Here is a 21,604-nt window from a genome sequence, read left to right as displayed (position 1 = left end):
TCTTTGCTGCACATCACAGTTACAAAAAAGTAATCATTGAACAAAAATATCTCTAAATAATTTGGGCATACTAAAATGGAGGCCGACAGCATATGAGCATATTGTTATGAATGAGCCTTAAGATGGTTGATGCGGCGGAGACAGGGGGGCTTCTAGATTCTTCCAGCGCGTTTGGGTTCGTCACACGGGACCAATGGCAAACGCAGTTTAGATGCGGGAGAGGAATGTCACTCTTCAGATCTGATCCGGGTTTCTTGGAGTGGAGCTGCAGAGAAATGTTGAGTGGGATGGTCATTTGAAAGCACTTGATGTAAAGCTATCTCGATCTCTCTTTGCCTTAAAACAGCTCTGTAGAAAGATGCCACTTTTGACGAGTTGGAAAACGTTGCCTACGTTTGGTCAATAGAATTTTTGGGCCGGTGGTGGTGGATTTCCGCGAGTAAACCAAGCTTGTCGTGTGCGTGAAGCGACAAGCTGGATCGAAAAAAGACCTAGTTTGTCATCGTCCCAGTTTGACAAAATAGCCCAATTTATCCCATTATTTTTTTATTTTTATTTTTTTTTTTTTTTTTGGTTGCGGTGGTTTCAAGGGCTGGCGTTTCTCTGCGAACACGATGTAAAGCTATCTCGATCTCTCTTTGCCTTACAAACAATTGCAAGAGTGGCAACTGGCCACATCACTGGCTGTCTACCATTACTATTTTTTGTCACATATTCGCTACAGTATTATGTTTTGGAGATGGAGTGAAACAAATGTACAGAGATTTTTTTCGCAAGCAAAAGAAGGCCATCAGGTTGATTGAAGGAGTTGACTCTAGAGTGTCGTGTAGGCCAATTTTTAAACGACTAGAACTCCTTACTGTAACGGCTCTGTATTTTTATGAGATCGCCTCCTTTGTTTTCAAAACCAGACAAAGATTCATGGATAACAGCCTTTCCCATGGGTACAACACTAGACATCAAGCGATCACTCTGCAATACCAAATAAACAGGCTCACATTACTGGAGGGGGGCCACATTATGTAGGGCTTCAAGTTTTTAATTCTCTACCATGCTCTTTGAAAAATGTAAGTGATTATCGCGGATTTATAGCAACCTTAAACGATACACTGATTGAAGCTTGTCCATATTCAATAAGAGAATGCTACAACTTATTTCTTAATTAATTTTCCATCGAAGTCAACAATTCAATAAAACCAAGTTAATGAGACTATATTCAGCTCTTTATCATGATTAGGTCAATTAGTATCATACCGACTCAGATTACATTAATTTTTATCATCAGCTACTAATCTGTGACTGGTTGAGATTCTTCTCACCTTAAATATTTTAGTTTTGAGCCCTTTATTAGTTGAAGATAATATATACCTTTCAGAAATACTAGTTGTACTCTCAGTCGGGGGTTACAACGGGAATGAGATTACTCATTATATATTTAATCTTTGAAGACAGTGCTCTATCCGGGCGTTTTGCTGGATAAATGTGAAAATTGTAAATCTAGCAACACACCCTGGTCTCCGCGGCTTTGTTGGGATTGTCTTGAGCCATGACAAGATACATGCAACGTGCGTGGCTGGAGTGATTTCAGTATTAAGATTTTTTTGAAATTGCTGTGACCTCAGGGCTGGGAAAACTAGATGTAGTTAATATTATTTAATTGACGTGTCATACACTGTTAGAGCTATGCTCATATATACAGTTTCACATGACAAAATAATAATAATTTAGATGTTTCTGGCGACCTCCATGCGCTGCAATTGGTCGGACGTGTTCGCCACCTTTAGATTATTATCGAGACTTCTGTTGCCTATATAAAATGGCACGTGTTTCAATCATGTTATATTTGAGAATATTCAGTGTTCTTGTAGAAATAAAGTGTCACACAAAAATATCAGAAGAAACCAGAAAATCCTGTTTTGACCATTTTTGGACTAACTTATGTGAAATTTTACCCAACAAAATACATACATTTCATCAAATGAAATCAAATTCTTCATTAGCTCGGTTTATAGGATATAGGATATAGTTATAGTTATACCCAATTCATTCTAGATGCAACAAGTAGGCTACAAACTGGTGGACGTTATCAAGCTCCGGTAAATTCTATTGTTCAATAATATATACTACATTTCAAATCTCTTTACTGTTACTTTCTCATGCAAGTTTCATCTGAATCATTTTAATCCAGATTCACCCTTACTCACAGGCAAGAGCCTATGTAAGGTATTTTTCATTACTATCTTATACTGTATATTGTACAAAACAACAAATTGTTACTATAGTCTTTTATGGTATGCTTATAAATGTTATGTTATACTGTAGTACTACTGTATTTACTGTTTTGCTGTGCAATATACATCAATTTTGTAAAGTGTTGAAGAGAATAAATTTGATTTGATACTTTTCAAAGCAGAAAGGAAAGAAAAATTATGAGAACGGCTTAGTATCTCATAAAACAATGTGATTTCAAGGAGGGTGTGATTGAGGATCCTATTCAAATCAAAAATACTACTTTACTGTGACTAAATCTGGTCCGACATTTTTAATGCAACTTTATTTTTTTGAATAGGAAGGTGATCATGCGATACATGATTACAATACGGAATTTCAAGACAAAATGAATGGCAAAAACCACACACCGATACATCAAACCGTTTGGAAGATATTCATATTATTATTCGATACCACTTATGTATTCAATTTCTAATTTGCATGGTATTAACATCAATTACTAATGAAAAGGTGTAACGACATTAAGATTTTCGAAGTAAGGACGGAGTCCCCTATTCAGTTTTTTTTATAAAGAGGCCTATTCATACCAGCAAGGAGATTTTTTCGAATTAAAAGTTAATAAGAAGATGACCAGAGGAAGGTCGAAGCAACATCCAGCTTCTCTAAAACCTGCCTACAAAGTTCCACCAGGGATCTCTGCACTAAAAAAAGAAGATCTGCTGTCTCTTTATTCCAGTAAACTTATACCAAACCCATATCATAATTTCTTCAATGAATTGAGAGTCAACAGTCAACCCTCTGAATAATGACAAAGATGAATGAATGAATTGACAACGAATAAAGATGAATCTACTTCAGTGTTATGGCTCCTCCACACACTGACAAGTCGCATTGATCAAGTAGATGCGTCCATGCATTTCATTCTATGTTGAAGTCGGTCGACACACTGAATTCAACATTGAATTGAACGCATCCACGTGATAAATGTGACTTGTCAGTGTCTGGAAGAGCCCTTGTTGCTTTTATAATGAATATTTATATAATTTTCAGTATAATATATACTATTGACTGCCAGTCGAAAGTAAATATTATATTACCTAGTATATTACTATAGGCCTATAATATTACATAGTTACTATATTATATAGGAACAATAATTCCCGACTTGGCAAAAGCAAATCACATGATTCACAAGGGGCGAATCAGCAGATGATATCCTTCAATATGTCCCCTTTTTGATGTGAAATTCCATTTCAATTTTCAAGAATGTTTCATCTAATAATTAAACCTTAGTTAAACCGTCGGTCCCGGCTGAAGTATGACAGTTGGAAGGCCCATTTACGGCTTAAATGATAAATTCAGGCAAGGTGAAACCTTCCCGCAAGGGACTCCCTACCAAACAAATGCCATACGACTTTACTTTTTTTACCTTAGAAATAGACCGTGAACTGAAGCAATAATTAAATTTAAAAGGAAACAATTATGAGGTTTTGTCTAAAAAAATCTAATTTCTTAAAAACGTCAGTCTAAAGATCATTAAATCCAGTCCTAGACAGCCGTGAAAGTTCTTGAATCTAATAGAAAGTTCGTTCTATCAGACATCTATCTCAAGTTTTCAGATAATCAGCTATCTAGCTTTCTATCTTGATAGTCTTCAAATATCTATATATCTGAAAGAGAGTTTATTTGAAAAACTAGAGTAGTATTTATACATTGAGATCATTTCGAAATCAATTGACAAAAACAAATTGGATAGAAAGTTGATTAAAATAATGTTCAGTTTTTCTCAGCAAATTATGGTGAATTTGACATATTTTGGAATAAAATTAAAATTGCACATGATCGAATTTATGTCATAGATTCATTTTGAAAAATATTGATCCATTAGATCAATGACTATAACAAATTAATTTAGCTTTGCATGAGCATTAACTGACAAAATTCATCCCAAACATCTTTAATGAATCAACTGAAAATATAATCATCCAATTCAAACAAATCCAATTGAATTTATCATTCCGAAATGACCTTCAACAATCCGCATTATTGATATTGCCTGAAGAATCTTAATATCCTTCTACAACACGTAACTATGATTACTAATAGAAACTATAGCTTCTAAAGTCTGAAGATTATAAGCAACTTTTATCATATTCAAATTTACGAAGATTAGATTACAAAAGTCTGAAGATTATAAGCAAGTTGTATCAGATTCAAATTTACGAATAGATTTGATTCACAAAAGATCAAATAAAAAATATGACATTAATCAATTTGTAAATTATTACAAATCATAATAAGATCAATAGTACTTATAACTAATGATATTTTGAAATATTTAATATCATATGGAAAGTCTGAATCCTGTATCTTCTTTAAACCTAAAAGCCTCTTTACTTTTATCAAAAAATAGTAATTTTACAAAATTTGACTGATGGGCTACTTGGCAGAAACTATAGCTTCTAAAAGAATCTTCAAAATCTCAATTCAATGACTAGAGTAATCTAAAGATAAATTGTAATGTACAACAATAGTGATAAGAATGCAACTCACAAATTCAATACCGCTTACACCTTCTAACGATGGCTCCTGAGACAGTTTCTTCTGGGTTCTTCTTGGCACGAACAATCACGGCTCCTTAGACAGTTTCTTCTGGATCCTTCTTGGTACAACCAATCGCATTAATGTTGTCAATGGGCAGCAATCATCAAGTTTGCTGTTCCTGTGTTGTTGTTTAGTTGTTGACGACAGCTCACTGATGTTGTTCGATGTGGCTGAAGTGTTGTTGTGATGTTCCCAACCGATTTCTGTTGTTGACCGCTACTCACTGTTGTTCTGATGTTGTTTCCAAAGGCCTACAATAATCCAACTCGCTGTTGTCTAACTGTTCTTCAACAGCCATATCCAACCGTTCTCTGTCGTTAAAATGCTGTTTAGCTGTTGTGTCCATGTAACCTAATTCGTTGTCGTCAAACTGTTGTTTTGATGCCGTATGCAACAACCTACTATCATTCTTCGAGCTGCTGTTCAAGGGAGACTTCACAGGTGACTTACAACCATCCAACACTGTATTTTTCAAGGTTGATCTCAAAGGCGTCTCACAATCATTATTGTACAATATTGATTTCAAAGGTGACTCCAACAATTTACAATCACTATTGTTCAAGATTGATTTCAGAGGTGTACAATCACTCAACTCACTTGTCTCAAGGATTGTTTTCAATGGGGTGCGATCCCCCTCCCCCTCCCCAGCACTACTGTTAACATCAACCGACTGAAAGCAACTGCCGTCTAAAAACACATCACTGTTGTCTAGATCAGCTCTCAATAGTTCACTGTCAGTAGGAGAGGATACTGGGATGTAACCACTACTGTTTCCCGGCGTGAAAAGGCGTTTCTTTTTTGCCGACGGCGTTTTATACCCTGATAAGGGTGTACTACACGTGAAAAAAGTTGTAAAACTTTCACGAGGCAACTTGGGGGTTTCATTAGCTGTAATAGTTTTAGAAACTGTGGGAGTTTTGTTGGATAAAAATGTTTTTGAAGTTATGGGAGTCTCGTTATTGGATTCATTGTATGAACTGCTTTTAGAATAGTTGAATGACCGATTTTTGGAATCATCAACGTCCAGTTGACGTTTACGAGATGAATTGATAGGAGACACGTTCACGGAAACGTTCCCTGAATCATTGAATAGGCAGTTTTTAGAATAGTTGATGTCCAGTTGAACTTCAGGTGTTGAGGTAACACTGGGGTCAGTCTTTGGTGAAGGCATCTGGAAAAAACAAAAACCACATTAAAAATTATTTAATGGAAAGGTCGTGTAACAAAAAATATCAATTTGTAAGTCATAATGCAGAATGTGGGATACTAGGCTTCAAATAATAATTTTCGGAACACTTGATTCAGATTGATAACAGTTTGAAGAAATTCTACATCAAAAGAAAATTCAATTCACAATATTAAATAATTATTTCAAGCCCATAGCATTAAATTCATGACACTAACTGGAAATTTATCTACATTATTCGAGAGAATTGAAAAACTCAATTATGAATATTTAAAGTCTAACTCTTCTAACATATCTGATAAAATTATATTACATCAGATTAAATATCTGATAACATATCTGACAGCAGCTAATTTAAGAGCAAACAAACATTGATTTTCTCACAAGATTTAGACAATATATTTAGTCCAGTCAAATGGTCGTTTTTCAGGAAACAACCCCCCCCCCCTCGTCAAAGAATTTTCTTGTCAGTTTTATATGTATTTTGGGGCACTGAATTCTAATCTGAAATTTTTGACACGCCAGAGTCAGCCCTTAAAATCCCAAAAAAAACTGAAATTTTGGGTTTTTTCAATTTTTCCCTTTTATTTCGAAAACCTCAGGGTTTTTGAAAAAAGCATTCTTTATAAAATTAAAGGTAATAAAATTTCCAATAGATTGAGCGGTCACGCAAGATTCTACGATTTCTGATTTTTGAGCTACAGATTTTCAAAAAAGGGGTATTTTTCAAGGTATTTTTGAAAATTATGAAAACTCACTAGCCTACTTTCACTCTATACAACTTGGATTAATGATAAAAAAATCACATATCACGTAAAAGTACAATTAACTCTGAAAATTACTCAGAAATTTTGAAATTTAGTATAGGGGGGAGGGTAGTACTAGCAGAAATAGAAAAATCATTTCCTACAGCCAAATAATACAAATTTTCTATTGTAATAACTTTCAAGGTCTTCCTTACCGATCAAATCAATATTTTGGATCACATTGTTATAAAAATGTTATGTTCTATCAGTATCACCCGTAAGATGAATTCAAGTTCAGGATTTCCTAGTAGAGAGGCACTTATAAGGACACATCAAGGATGAAAATGTCACTCTTGACTTTTGACACAATAATAGGATCTTCTCGTACAACAGCTCATTCTTCTCAGCTCGTCAAGACAGTTCAAAATCATGTACCATGAGTTGAACGTGAAATGGTAAATCGGCAATTGATTTTGATAGCAAAAACTCAGTACCGATATCAATGTCATTTTCATGTAGGAATCAGACTATGGGAGGTTCATAGCTTGACCGAGTTGCCAGAACTCTCCGTCTCTGGGAGTAGCTGGGCACATTGAAGCAATCTGATGGAGTTTTGGGGACGCCAGTGAGAGACCAGACTATGGGAACATGGGTACGCCCATCTCTGGAAGTAGCAGGCATGTGAAACCCCCGGGGGGCCAGACCTCGGGTCCCAGACTGTGGGAATCGGGTACACCTCCGTCTCTGGAAGTAGCATCATAGCATGTCGAAAAATCCTCTCACTGGTGCTTCTTTCCGAAACGCTCGCGCCTGCGTGGTGGACATGCAAATGACCGTCATGCAGACATATACAATTGGGAGCCACGAGTATTTTTCCCGGTCTGTAGACGAGATAGAGGATACGTCCGGCCTTGCCCAGTAAAGTGGTGGTTCCACTCAATGCAGGCTAAACTCCTCCGTGATTCTCGCCTACCAACTTGGCAGTGCCGCCGGGTAGTAGATCGCGTGTCACAGTTACACCTCACGGGCTATGCCAAACACAGGTGCCCATTTGGAGGTGTGACGTTAAAGTGTAGTTTCGCGGCCAGAAACATTTCATTTTCATGTGAAATTCAATATGAAGATGAATTAAATGAAAAGAATGAATGAATTCATTTCATTTTCTAAATAAAATAGTTGACCGAGCGAAGTGAGGTCTAAGATTCAAGTCGACGGTTTGGCATTTCTCTTAATGTTTAAATGTTTAAATGTTTTTATGTTGCGCATTTACGGCAAAACGCGGTAATAGATTTTCATGAAATTTGACAGGTATGTTCCTTTTTTAATTGCCCGTCGACGTATAATACAAGGTTTTTCGAAATTTTGCATTTCAAGGATACTATAAAAGGAAAAAGGAGCCTCCTTCATACGCCAATATTAGAGTAAGAATCAGACTATAGAATTATTCATTATGAATCAGCTGACAAGTGATTACACAGATGTGTGGAGAAGCCAGTCTATTGCTGTATTTCCTTAAGGTCTATAGTTTCAATCAGGTACTTGTGGAGGAGAATACTGCGTGAGGTCTGCTGTTCACAGAAACAGCTAATTACCACATTAAAAATATTTAAAATGCAGTGATTCAACAATCATTTATACATTTTAACAATGTCTTGGTCAACGTGATATTTTCGAGCTCAAAATTTATGTGCTTTTATAGAATTATTTTGTGAATTTAAAGTTTGCTTTATGTTTTTACGGAAATTTTATTATTAACCTATCTAAATTTAAGAATTGTTTGTTTTATTCTGATTTGTATATTTAGATTGATGATTTACTGTATAAATTAAAATGGACATAACCTACAGAGTATTTTGACAATTCAAGACAAAATTAGGAAATTGAACAAGTTTTGGGCAAAAGCCAAAAGTTTTTTTTCTTTTTCGACTACTGTATTGTTTACTCTATCCAATAAATAAATAAACTATACCTAGTTCTAAGAATTCAGTAGATAAGACAAAAAGGAGATTCCTTGTGTATTGTTTAATAAACAATTATAATGCTGTGATTCGACAAGCTTTCATACATTAACTACACAGTTCTACGAGTAGAGTAGATAAGGCAAAAGCTCCGGCAAAAGGGAGATTCCTTGTGCTCCACTGTGAGCGAAGGGATGATATAGCCTAGATTTTGATCCACTTTATATCAGGTTTTGTAGAACATGAACCATACCACTAACCATAAACAATAGCAACAAAAAATACACCATGATCCGATAAGGCTAATAATTCCAGTAGATAAATAGCATATATTCTTCTTCTTACCTGTGAGTTCTGTTAATAAGTTGAGGCAGTACAATGATAGCAGAATTCTAAAAGTCTGATAACTGATCTCTCTGTCTGATTTCACGATTTCATCTCCTGTACTGACCTGCAGATTAGAAATACTGAATTAATTAACAAGAAAAAAAACAGTTAAAATAAGAGCGCATGAGCAAACATAGAATTGTTCAACTCTCAAATTCATTTCATAAAGCTGTATAAATTACGGTGAAACGTAGATTGAGAAAATAGGTACCATATCGGTGATAGAATTGTTGTAATAGAGAGTAACAGCGAAACAAAGCTCAGAAGAGAATGTAAAGGCATTTCACAACTTTGACACGTGTAAAACTAGATTGTGTTTTTCAATTTTGAAACCATTATAAGTCCATATACAGAGAATACAAAAAATAATGCAACCTTACAAGTTACCTGAATAGTATACGTAAGGTACTCTGAAGGTACTAAATAGTATATAAGGTAGCCTACTATATAATTGACAGAACGAAGTGAGGTCTAAGATTCAAGTCGACGGTTTGGCATTTCTCTTAATGTTTAAATGTTTATATGTCTGCGCATTTACGGCGATTTTCATGAAATTTCACAGATATGTTCCTTTTTAAATTGCGCGTCGACGTATAAACAAGGTTTTTGGAAATTTTGCATTTTAAGGATAATATAAAAGGAAAAAGGAGCCTCCTTCAAAGGCCAATATTAGAGTAAAAATCAGACTATAGAATTATTCATCATAAATCAGCTGACAATCATTTGTATAAGGTCTATAGTTTCAATCAAAGACCTTGAAGAGGTATGCATCTTTAAGCTGGGTTTACACCAAAGTTATTAACAAAATGTTAATAACTTAATCCTTATAGATTCTATTAGATTGAACGCAAGTTGACAAACACACATGTTCATCATGTGTATGATAAGTTATGTTCAATCTAATAGAATCTATAAGGATTGAGTTATTAACATTTTGTTAATAAATTTGGTCTAATCGCAGCTTTAAGGTCTTTGGTTTCAATATTTTGTTTTGCAGTCATGGTATTATTATGCGTGTCCATCAGTATCAATATTCTTATATTCGAAAAAAATAATTTAATAGGTGATTAATAATAATCAAATGAACTAAATAATGCTGAATAAATTATAATATTTTTGATTGGAAAAAAAATTTTTCATTGGATGGAAAGATTATCACGGAACTGGATGAATATTATATAAATTCTGGAATAGGAATATATTCTATTCATTGTTTAAATTAACATAAAATATTAATAAACTATGGAATACAAATTCAAACGTGAACTGATTTTGTTGACATTTAAAACAGTTGACATCAGGTACTTGAGAATACTGCGTGAGGTCTACTGTTCACAGAACTACTAGTATAGTACCAATAGATAATAGAACCAATCCAATATAATATGTAAAAAATGAGGCTGCCTTGGGGTGTGATCACATTGAATGCGTACATAGGGCCTATACATGTGCAAGTGCAAGCTTGGACCTTGGTGCATGACCAAGCGTGCAGATCAGAAACAATATCTGGAAAGATACAATAAGAGTTCACGCTGAACGCTTGCACTTGCTGGTTGCTTTTTTTGTGAGCAACTACATGCCAAGTCAAGTAATAACGTGTCTCAATGGTGCTTTTCAAATGTTGTTTTTCGACTCATGATTCATGAATGAGAATAGTTGGGAGAACAAGACGAGACAGAGTGAGAAATGACCGCATAAGGGAAGAATTACACATTAAAGCGGTTGAAACAACAATCGATGAACGGATACTCTCCTGGTATGGAGATCTCTTGAGAATGGACGAAAACAGAAAGCCTCGCCAATACATGGAGGCCAGGGCACAAGGCAGACGACCGATAGGAAGACCACGGGTGACATGGGAGGCAACTGTTTCACGGATAGCAGCAAAAAGAGGCAAGACCGTGAATCAGTTGAAGAGAATGGCTACGGACAGAGAGCAGTGGAGAAGATGGATCCGAGGCGACCAACCACCCAACGCTGTTAAAACGGCACATTGGGATAGATAAAGAGGAGAAAAAGATTCATGAATTATCTAACGTGAACATGCAATAGGCATTCAATATGTTCACACTCTGTAACTAGTCTATTAAATAGACCAGAAAATGATACCGGTAGGATCGATTCCAAAAGCTCTAGTAATAAATTTTATAACAGTAATAAATTTTATTACTAGACCTTTTGTAATCGATCATCTCATTTTATAACTAAGCATGAAAAAACACTAATTGATCAAGATAAAAAACCCTAAACCATCAAGAAAAATACTATTATTAGAACTGTAGGATGTTCAATATTTGAACAAACCTATTTATTCTTAAGCTGCGTACACATATTCGCGCTTCCAACCCGCACCGAGCACGCTCCTCCCTCGTACCGCCCTCGTTCCACCATCGAACCACAGTCGCTCCTCCCACGCACCCATCATGAACGTTACGGAAGATGTTAGATCTTCTCGCGTTCCCCGGTCGATCATCAATCGCTCTGCTGGAGTGACGTTCGGTTGCGGAGCAGAGCGAAAGTCTGTACGCACCTTTATATGTATTTACTGTTTGAACTATTCCGCAATAGTCTCTACCTGTGGGCAATTGTGCAAAAACGTTGCAGTTAAGTTATTTAGCCTAAACTATAGTTAGTAAATTATACAGATATGGTTATATAGTAACTGTCAACAGCAGACGACGAGACGATACCATTCTGATAGTGAAGAGTTTCAATGGTAAAAGTTCCCAGGATATACACGGTGTGTCAGTTGACCTATTGAAAGCTAGGCCTATTATTGAGGAAATCATTCACCCTCTCAACATTGTCTTGAACATTTGCCTAGAGGCAGGCTATTTCCCTTCTGCTCTGAAGCTTGCCAGAACTGTACCTGTCTTCAAGAAGGGAGATCCATCGGCCATGGTTAGCTACAGGCCCATCTCAATTATGGCAAAGATTTTTGATTAAGTGAAAAAGACTAAGAAATTGTCATTTCATTTAATATGAACAATTAACACAATATCAACTTCTCAACTACACAAAAAGTAAACGATTTTTGAGATAGGTGTGCATGAAGAAGCAGCTGGTTCACTACTTTGAAGAAGAGACCGTTTTACAAATACCATTAATCTCCAGGAACAATCTGGTGGAGGTATATTTTGCTATGTTTCATGGCCATATCAACTATTGTATGTAGCCTATTTCAGTTGTGAGGACCTGCTCCAAGCTGTAAAGATGTAGCCTTCTGCTCCAGCAGAAGAAAGCTCTAAGGATCCTGGATTCGGCGGGCTACTTGGACCACGGGCCGACCCATCTTTATCATGCTGAGAATACTCACAGAATACAATCAGCTCCCTCACAGAATACAGCTCTCCCTGTTGTACGCAAGGGATAATTTCCACTTGCTCACAAGAAGAAAAGAGAAGACAGACATTCCAACACGAACACCAGAGGAGAAGCAGAAATAGACATCCCTTTCTGCAGGCTGAGTAAGAGGGAGGATTGTTTTCCAATACTAGCCCTGAGGATTTACAACGCCTTAACTGACAGTGTGAAGAACTTGGACAACACGAGCTTCAGAACAAAAATCAAGAACTGGTTAATGGAGTCCCCATTCTACTCAGTGGAGGAATCTTTGAGGCCATTGGAAACATCAGCTGAATGTCGAGTGACAAAGTTCTTTTTTGTGTTTCAGTCAAGAAGAAAAAATCTTTCAATGATTTGAACTGAACTCATTGCTAGCGATCAGACACGTGTCTCTGCAAGCAATTTCTGCCGGTAAAATGAGTTCAACTGGGATTTCAGTTATGTTACATCTAATTTATTTTTATTAGCCTATTTCTAGAATAGAGTTTATTCTAAATTTCTGTATGATGTACCCAATTATTATGTGAATTTGTAATTGTATAAATCTTGTATAATATATGGCAAATAAATTGAATTGAATTGAAAATGTGATGCCTACAGGCAAGGCCATCGTGTTAAAATTGAAAGATTACTATTTTTAAATGTTTTATATTTTCATAAGTTTAGAAACGTGAATAAGAGTATATCATTAACATGATTTATATGTCAACCCTAGGAGACGACAAGGACCAAGTCAGGTCTACTTACTGAGAAAGTCAATCCAGATCTGGTCATGACTAAGGAGAGAAGTATGAAGTAAGTATAAACCCCAAACTGGTACAAAAACACTAAACTAAAGTTAGAATAAAATAAACTCTAATATTTAAAAACAAATCTGAAAATAAATAAATTTAGAAATAACAAGATGAAACTGATCGTTTTTAAAAGTAAAACTCACATTAAAAGTTTGCTAGTGTAGTGTAATCCAACAAGCTCATTCAATATTGAGACCCACGAACTTTTCACTTTTGTGAATCATAAAGAAACACTTTTTCATAAATATTGGAAAATGAAAACACAAATTATCCATGTTCTAATAAGTTGAATTCCGTTAACAATAACAAGACGGAGAAAGAACCATGTCTACTAATTCTGTTTCTGTAGCGGGTCGCCATTTTGACTTTGCTTGCTTTGACAAGTTTGAAATGGATTTCCGTTTTTCAGTGCGTCCCATTTCTATAATAATTTCATAATAATACCAAGCAATAAAAAATATTCTAATTGGTATCAATAATTATGTATTTATATAATTGATTATACCGATGATTAATAACTAATGAACAATAATTAACACTAATAATTCGCCTTGTCAGTCGTTTATTATCAATCATACTTTATCAAATCTCATGACTTTCAAAAGCTATTCAAATAAATTGATTCCATAGAATAAAATTCGAAACAGCTACAAAGTAAAATAAATATTTGTCTCAGATATAAAATTTCTAGCTTCAATTTCGACAATGTTGGTCACACTGACTTCTGCTCGCTGACGCTGACTCAAAATTATTTTGAGGTTAGGTGTTTCCTGTCCAGAGTCTAGACCATATTTTAGGTTCATTCATGAAACTTCAGTTATCAAGATTATTACTGTAGTTTAGAAGGAAGCATACCATGTAAAAAATATTGATAAGGATTTTCAAGTATTAGTTTGAATTGCTTTGTGAAGCACTTTTACTCTCATTCAGTACCTAATTATTGTGTTAAAGATATTTTGATTTTGTTACTAATACTGTCTGCTGCTAAACTTTAGTCATGAATGGACCACTACCTAACAAAATGTATCAAATTAAACCGGTGTTTTGTCTACCAGACAATTTAGAAACATCATCTAATATGTACAAGATGAAGAGTATTCATAATACAAGTTTTCAAGCTTCTAACCCTATTAAGGATGAGAATACGGTTGCTCTTGAGAAGGTTAATTTTTTCTTCACTCTTTTCTTGCATGCATATTTTTAATATGTTCAGCCTTGTTTTGTATGTAATGCTGTTTTATCTCAATTACTCAGGTTATAAGTGATTATTTTATAAAATGTCGCAGGTGATTGAAATTTATACATTTCTATTTATTTTGTTATTTATAATTGTTTAACAATAATCATCAATTAAACCTTCAATTTGTTTATCGAACGGAGGCAACAATAACTTAACATTTACCTATAAGGCTTGTTAACATTGGGCCAGTAGGCTGGGTCGCCAGTGAGCTACTACTGACCGCCATGTTTAAAGCAAGATGGGACACCAAACCTGGGAACACTAGAGAGACACCAGCCGGCTACTAGAATTTGGTGTCTCAGCTCGAGACCCTAGTTCATTATACAAACCTGAAAGTGGCCTTGTTCATTATACAAACCTGAAAGTGATCACTCATCTCAGCCGTCAATTGCTGTTAACGACTGGTAAATAACTGTTAACAATTCTTCCATTAAACCTAAATCACCTTCTGTTATTCAGTCCACTAAGTTCTTTATCTCCGATTTTTGTAAAACGAGTTTACTGCTGTAAAATACACTTTCATAAAAGCATGTTATCTTAGTTACACCACTTTTCGATTTCCTAAAAAGGCAATATAATCTTTTAAAATTCAATTATTATGATCAATTTCTATGTTCTTATTTCAGACACCGAATAACGAATATGATGACATCCATAAACGACAAAAAATAATTCTACAACAATTAACTGATTTACAAAATCAGATGAGTGTATTTAGAGAGCGGTTAAGCAGTGAAAAAGTTGTACCTGTGAAAAATAGCAGAAGTGTTCCAGACATCAAACCAAATACGGCTACCATGAAACCACGATTTGAGGAGGTATGTTTTTATTTAATTTAAAACATCTTTACTTTCTCTAGTTTACGATTTTTAAATTCATAACTACAAATTATAATATCGGATGGGCACGTTAATTGTCGGTCCCGGTTGAAGAATGAGTCGTAAGACACATTGACGGCTTAAATGATATATTGAGGCGAGGTGGTACTTCCGTCAGAGACTCCCCACCAATAAAAGCCATATGAATATTATCATTATAGTTTTGGGTTGGGTTGTCAGGACAAGTTTTGGGTTGGTAGGCAGGACTGTTATCGTGTAGATTGTGTTGAGAGCCGTATTTTAGTGCCTGATATTGTTGATGATAGCTCTCTGTTATAATCTACATCACCTTCCGGTGTTTTGGAACCTATACTTAATATTCCTTCATTAATATAAGGTGTTCCATCAGCTCTTTTCTAAACCTATCCTATTTCTATCAATGCAAGGAATGTATCTATTCCTGTATTCAATTTCAATGCAATTATAATAATTTTAAATTATTGGTTGTATTTTTTGCAGGGAGGAGTTATCTACGATGTGGTTATCAATGCTAATCCGAAGCATCCACCCTACTCACTTTTGGCCATTAACAAGTTATGGGGCGATAAGTTGAAAGTTCGAGTAAACAGCCACGTTCATTCAACAATTGCAACCTTTCCAAAAGTGAATGAACTGTTCCAAGTACTACATGATAACAACAACAATGGCTGTAGTCAATCTTCGCTCAATATAACTCTAGTATGGAAAGAAAGTGAGTGTTCGAGAGTTTATCCAATTTTTTAGAATAGTTTTTAAAGCAACCGGAGATATTGCTACATTCTGTGTGCTGGTAGATATTCCTATTGAATGAAAACTATTTGATATTGTCAAAACCACTGTTTCATAAAAACAATTTCAGATACTGTTTTTTGTTATTAGACCACTATCAATATTTTAGTTGTTTTTTTGGTTATTTCCTCTACTGAAACTTCTGTAAAGGATGGGTCAAGTCATATTCCAAGTCCAGTTTAACCCTAGTGGCTTTGAATCATATTCAAGCTTATTCTGGAAAAGTTAATAGTTTTTCATGCATTGTAATTGTAAGAAGATTGAAGCTAATCATAGTCCAATGAGATTCAAGTTATTAAGTCAGCGCCTGATAAACTTCGGTTTGCTATCTTTGTCTTTTATCAAGCAAAGCAGATAGCTGTATCCTCTTCCAACTTCACACCTTTGTCAAATTGTTTGTTTACTATGAAGAAATAGCATAAACAATACAATTACAACCAGAATATTCAACCTCAATTATGAAAATTCAGGATCAAATCATAAAATACTGTATATATATATTTTTGATATAACTCGAAAACTGAGGTCGATAAAAGGAAATTTACTGTACATTTTTGTTGCAAATTGCATGTGGAATCGGCTGTTACACCTTCCGTGGGACACCCTACCTCCCTTTAGTATCTACACTGATATGAAGAATTAGCATAAATAATAGAATAACTACCATAATATTCAATCTCAATTATGAAAATTCAGGAACAAATCATAAAATGAGTTTTCCATAAAATCACATTACTTATATGGGCTACTTCTGTTCAAATGAATAAAAACAATATAAAACCTTGTAGTAGCCTACCCTTCATTAAAAACTTTGAAAAATTTCAAGGATTAGTTTCGACCATAGGTCATTTTCAAGTTAAAACATTCAACTATGGTCGAAACTAATCCTTGAAATTTTCAAAGTTTTTAATAAAGGGTACTACAAGTTTTTTATATTGTTTTTATTAATTTAAATTTTCCATATATATTTCGAAAACTAAGGCCGATATAAGGACATTCTACTGGAAATTTTTTGTTGCAAATTGAATGTAGAATCGGCAGTTACGCCTTTCGTGGGACACGAAATCTACACGTTTCATGCACGAATAGACTAATCATTGATATTGTTGTGTTATTGATAGTAATAGTTATAGTGTTATTCATTTCTGTGTTATGTTTAGCATCCGGCCCCGATCTGGAGCTAATCACGTCGCCGCTGCACCATACGGCGATCCGCGGCGAAGTGAACCTACTGCGCTACCTGCACCGCCACCTGCAGTCGCACGACGACACGGTGGCCGCCACGCGACTCGACTCGCTGCTCGACCGCTGTCACGGGCTGCGACACGCCTCCACTGCCAAAGAGAAGAAGGCGGGCGTCAAGGCGGCCAACGCCGCACTCGGAAAGGTTATTATATTCACCATATTTATTTATTTACAATGCAAATGACACTAATGTTATAACATTGGCAAATAAAATAATAAGGTAGTCCTTTTTAGGTAGTGCTATTTTTCTTCCAAATTTATAGGTGACAAAGTCCAAGATAAGGTTAGAATTCCACGTATATATAGTCACTTCTAGATTTCTATTTGTCTATTATTCAAATTTCAAGTTAGAAGATACGTCCAGGCCTTAACCAGCCAGGAACTGGCTAACGTACCCTGGGAACAGCAGTAGTTTCCACAACCATAACTGGCTACCGTACCCCCGGAACTTGCTAACGTACCCCCGGAACTGCAGCAGCGTCCACATCCGGTATGACTGGACGATCTGTGGATGGTTCCACTGCAACGCAGGATAAACTCCTCTGTGTTACTACAAGGTGGTGCAGAGGGAACTCATGTTTTTCGAACAGCTAGTACTTTGCTAGTGGGTATTGCCCTTGAACGAATGTTGGCAGGCGGCCCATACTATGCCGTTTCAGTCACTATGGAGCGTCGGAACGTACAACATCGTATGTTCTCTGTGTAATTTTTTAGAAACAATGAATTTGTAGTCACAGTGCAACGCTTTTCCGTCAATATTTTAGAGTCGGACGTCAAAATGTTGATCAGGTAACCTTATACTAGATATGATGACAATTGACAATATAAATCATTAATTATCTAGTAGACTAGGTAGCGACTACATAAGTATACTACTTATGACTGTGCAATGGAGCCATTACACCTTATGTTTACTTCCAGCAATAATTATTCTAAGTCTGGAATTAGAAATTTCTTTAATAAAAATTATCATTTTCATTAATTATCGAATTATCTCTATGTAATATCATGTCATTTTGTGTACATTTATTTCGATAGGGCTACTTGGAATTTTTGAATTCAAAAGTAATGTAATAAAATGCTTATTTAATTTTGTTTTCAGGGGCAATGGTTGGGAGGCGGCGAGATGGGCGTGGCTGATGTAGCTCTCTGGTCTGTGGTCAAATGTGACGGAGACCTGGAGCTCACCCAGTCACTACAAAAGTGGGTGGATCGGTGCAACAATGCTATTGGTTAGTATTTTCAATTATGATTCATTTAATTTATTCAATCATTCTGAATTATACAACTGTCTATAGGGAACACATATTAGAAATTAGGAAACAATATTGTATTTGCTTTTTGGGATGCATTTGATTGTTTTATTTTTTTATAAAGAAATTGAAACTAAAAAAGAAAAGAAATTGAACTTCTAGAATTACCGTTAAAATTGTTTTTTGTTTTTTTTTTTAATTCTACTCATTTAAATAAATTTAACTCAGTACTCATTGAAGATAGAGAGTTCCGAATGATCTCATTTTATTAAGAATTACATAATCTAAAAAAAGGTGAGAGCGAATTTTTCTGTCCGATTACTGGATTTGGCGGATATATCTGAAAACTGGAAAATTAACCGAAAAGGTACGAGGTATTTAAGCTACCATGTATCTAGCACATGGAAATTTTGCTTCTGAAAAAATTGGTTCTGGACTTCTCTTATGTATCCAAACAATATAGGCTATTGAAAAAATCTTAACTACTATATAGAATGCAAGCACCAATGTATAATTATAGTGATGTCTGTCGAGCGATGGCGAGTGGCCAGACAAGCATCCACAAATGGTCACATTGCAGTGTGGATGGCAAGACCAACGTGGCCAAGCTTACCAGCTTGGCAAGCGACTTGACGAGTGTGTGGACCAGGCATTAAGGCTACAGGAATTTTCCACTGATTCTTTTTCCCATGGCACAAAACCGGCTCATGTCATTTTACATCCATATTTGTTGTATTACATGAACGTTTGTTGAATTCCCATAGCGAAATCACTTAAAATCTTCGATTCAAACTGTATTATTCTGTCATTATTCTATTTTTATCGTTTCAGGTATTGGTGCTTGAGCTATATGAATATCGTATAACATCTGGAATGTTGTCATAGTGTTGCGAATTTAAATAATTTATTTATTTTTATTGATTGATTTGATATGCTAATTTTAACAATAAACGAATTGCCCCTCTGAAATTGTCTTCTCTTTCAGTTCTCCCAATTACCAAAGAACAATAAATAACAGCATAACCTGGTTTGTCTTTGTTTGGAACCCGTGTTGATTCCCAAATAGAATTATTCTCCCATTCATAATCAGTATCTCCATAGCTTTTCAAGATTTTTGAAATGTATGGAATTAAATAGTATTATGAGAATATCGGGAATTTCCAGTACTACTTTCAAACTACAGATTTTAAATGATTTGCCTACCAACATTTTTGAAATATTCATCATTGTAAATGCTCAAATATGGGTTATCAAATCTACTATCTATACCTAGAGCCGATTTATAGCTGAGATTTAGATCTACAACCAATTCAAATCTAAGATTTTGATCTACAATCAATTCAAGTCCAATTGTGATCTATAATCATTTGAATCAGAAATTGCGATCTAAAATCATTTGAATCAGAAATTGCGATCTAAAATCAATGTAGCATGAAACTACTAACAAAGAATAATTTTCGCTACAACCAAGGCAAAATTCAAGAGTCCTCTTTGCTACAACACGGAAAATCCACCATCAATTCTGTACCACAATTCAATACCACAAAGATAAAAACATTGATATATTTCTCTACGAATCCGATAAATTTCTCCACTACTGCGAGGTTTTTCCTCTTGAAACCAACAAGTAAAATCATTAAAAACAGTTTTTAAAAAGGTTTTCAACAGAAAATTATTCAAACTAGTTAACAACAAAATATATTAAGTACATAGTTTGGTTATAGCTATTCAATACCATCATCTATAAAAATACTGTTTATTACCCAAAATTATCAACTACTCTTACAGTTAATCTAACTTATAAATACTTTGATTATCAATGTTTTGAAACTAAATAACTGAAATAAAATAGATTCTACTAACATAAATAAAAAACAATGGTTCTCTACTACATTGAACCTTTGATAAAATATCACATTGTCGAGTTAGTTTAAAAGCTTATGTTCAACTATTTAGTTATGAATTTCCTGGTGATTTGGAACCCACTTGAAGTATCTCAACTTGAAAGAAAAACTTTCGGATATTGTCAACTCCACTTCTCTGAACATATTCTCTTTTATACGTCTACAAATATTTCAGACTTGTTTGAAGTTATAATGACGGTATAATATTTCCTATAATGTAGGTAATATTGTTCAGGAAGAACTAACCCTAGTTTATAGTCCATTTTCAGGACTTTTTCTGATAAATTATTGAATAATACTGTTTAAAGGGGCTTAAATTGTTATTGATACCAACAATAAACATGATTTTATCGTGTGACTTGTATAGGTGAAGAGATTCAAGACTGATACACCGCGCATTCAATGTAAATTAAAATAAAAAACAAATAAATTACGCATTAGTACATTACATAGTATTAAAACACAACACATTACATGCGTTGCCTTATTGTATTACACTAAATCCAATCACAAGAATTGAATTCATAACAAAAAGCTTCCTCTCTAATTAATTGTAGAAAAACAGCACTGTATTATAAAAGTATAATACAGTAATGCAATTTATTCTATATGATTTAAAAAATAAAATTGGTGTACTTTACAGTAAGTACAGTCGTATTGCAAAGTTGCGACAATTTTTTCAATCATATAATCATTAAAATTCTGTCCTTATTTAAAGCATTGTAGAAATGTTGCATTGTGTTCTAAAAACAATACAATTGTGTATGAGATACAATACATTTCTATTGTAAATACAAATTACAATAAACAATATTGTAAATTGATGTAAAGAGGCTGGCTCCAATGCTGATTGTATTTGAAGCGATGAATTGAGGTTAGAGAAAATTACAATTTTCTCACAGAGATTGGCAATGACTGTTGATTAGATCAGCCATCTGAAATTGATAATATGATTATTCCTCCTTGAAATACCATCTTCAACATTTATCAATAACGGAGACACTTGCAGCAATAGGATAAACCAGACAATCACTTTTCAATGCACTTCATGATTTTTCGAAAAT

General features: G+C 34.7%; 3 protein-coding genes across 13 annotated transcripts in view; 1 reads left to right on the top strand and 2 right to left on the bottom strand.

The window, feature by feature from the left end:
• Window positions 1-2,481: 2,481 nt before the first annotated feature.
• On the bottom strand, window positions 2,482-13,633 carry LOC111064409. Of its 2 annotated transcripts, XM_039436739.1 has the most exons (4): window positions 13,396-13,625; window positions 11,418-11,688; window positions 9,072-9,177; window positions 2,482-6,007 (listed from the first exon to the last, which is right to left on the bottom strand). In XM_039436739.1, exon 4 carries the CDS (start codon window positions 6,005-6,007, stop codon window positions 5,057-5,059), a length of 951 nt encoding a protein of 316 aa, XP_039292673.1. In that variant the 5' UTR covers window positions 9,072-9,177; window positions 11,418-11,688; window positions 13,396-13,625; the 3' UTR covers window positions 2,482-5,056. The 2 variants fall into 2 exon arrangements, with proteins under 2 accessions (XP_039292673.1, XP_022207824.1); XM_022352132.2 differs by lacking the exon at window positions 11,418-11,688 and having other exon boundaries at window positions 13,396-13,633.
• Window positions 13,634-13,716: 83 nt separating this feature from the next.
• LOC111064410 (aminoacyl tRNA synthase complex-interacting multifunctional protein 2) lies at window positions 13,717-19,605 on the top strand. The gene is made up of 6 exons (XM_039436737.1): window positions 13,717-14,414; window positions 15,119-15,310; window positions 15,830-16,061; window positions 17,299-17,525; window positions 18,486-18,615; window positions 19,468-19,605. Exons 1-6 carry the CDS (start codon window positions 14,250-14,252, stop codon window positions 19,479-19,481), a joined length of 960 nt encoding a protein of 319 aa, XP_039292671.1. The 5' UTR covers window positions 13,717-14,249; the 3' UTR covers window positions 19,482-19,605.
• Window positions 19,606-20,318: 713 nt separating this feature from the next.
• The window catches only part of LOC111064411 (ral GTPase-activating protein subunit beta), an 89,261-nt gene continuing 87,975 nt past the window's right edge, over window positions 20,319-21,604 (bottom strand). For all 10 annotated transcript variants that reach the window (XM_039436731.1, XM_039436736.1, XM_039436726.1 and 7 more), the window contains one exon: window positions 20,319-21,475. The gene's annotated coding sequence lies outside the window, so the exon portion shown is untranslated. The remainder of the gene's footprint in view (window positions 21,476-21,604) is intronic.

The sequence above is a fragment of the Nilaparvata lugens genome, chromosome 10 (assembly GCF_014356525.2).
Source record: "Nilaparvata lugens isolate BPH chromosome 10, ASM1435652v1, whole genome shotgun sequence".
Classification (NCBI taxonomy): Eukaryota; Metazoa; Arthropoda; class Insecta; order Hemiptera; family Delphacidae; genus Nilaparvata; species Nilaparvata lugens.
The sequence above is the reverse complement of the archived record's forward strand: the minus strand, read 5'-3'. Positions and strand labels throughout refer to the sequence as shown.

What these genes read in the sequence shown, in the direction of transcription:
- LOC111064409 (XM_022352132.2), bottom strand. Translation starts at nt 6,007, where the DNA reads ATGCCTTCACCAAAGACTGACCCCAGTGTTACCTCAACACCTGAAGTT.
- LOC111064410 (XM_039436737.1), top strand. Translation starts at nt 14,250, where the DNA reads ATGAATGGACCACTACCTAACAAAATGTATCAAATTAAACCGGTGTTT. An exon ending in TGAAACCACGATTTGAGGAG is followed by an intron (nt 15,311 to 15,829) that starts GTATGTTTTTAT and finishes TATTTTTTGCAG; the next exon opens with GGAGGAGTTATCTACGATGT. An exon ending in AACTCTAGTATGGAAAGAAA is followed by an intron (nt 16,062 to 17,298) that starts GTGAGTGTTCGA and finishes TGTTATGTTTAG; the next exon opens with CATCCGGCCCCGATCTGGAG.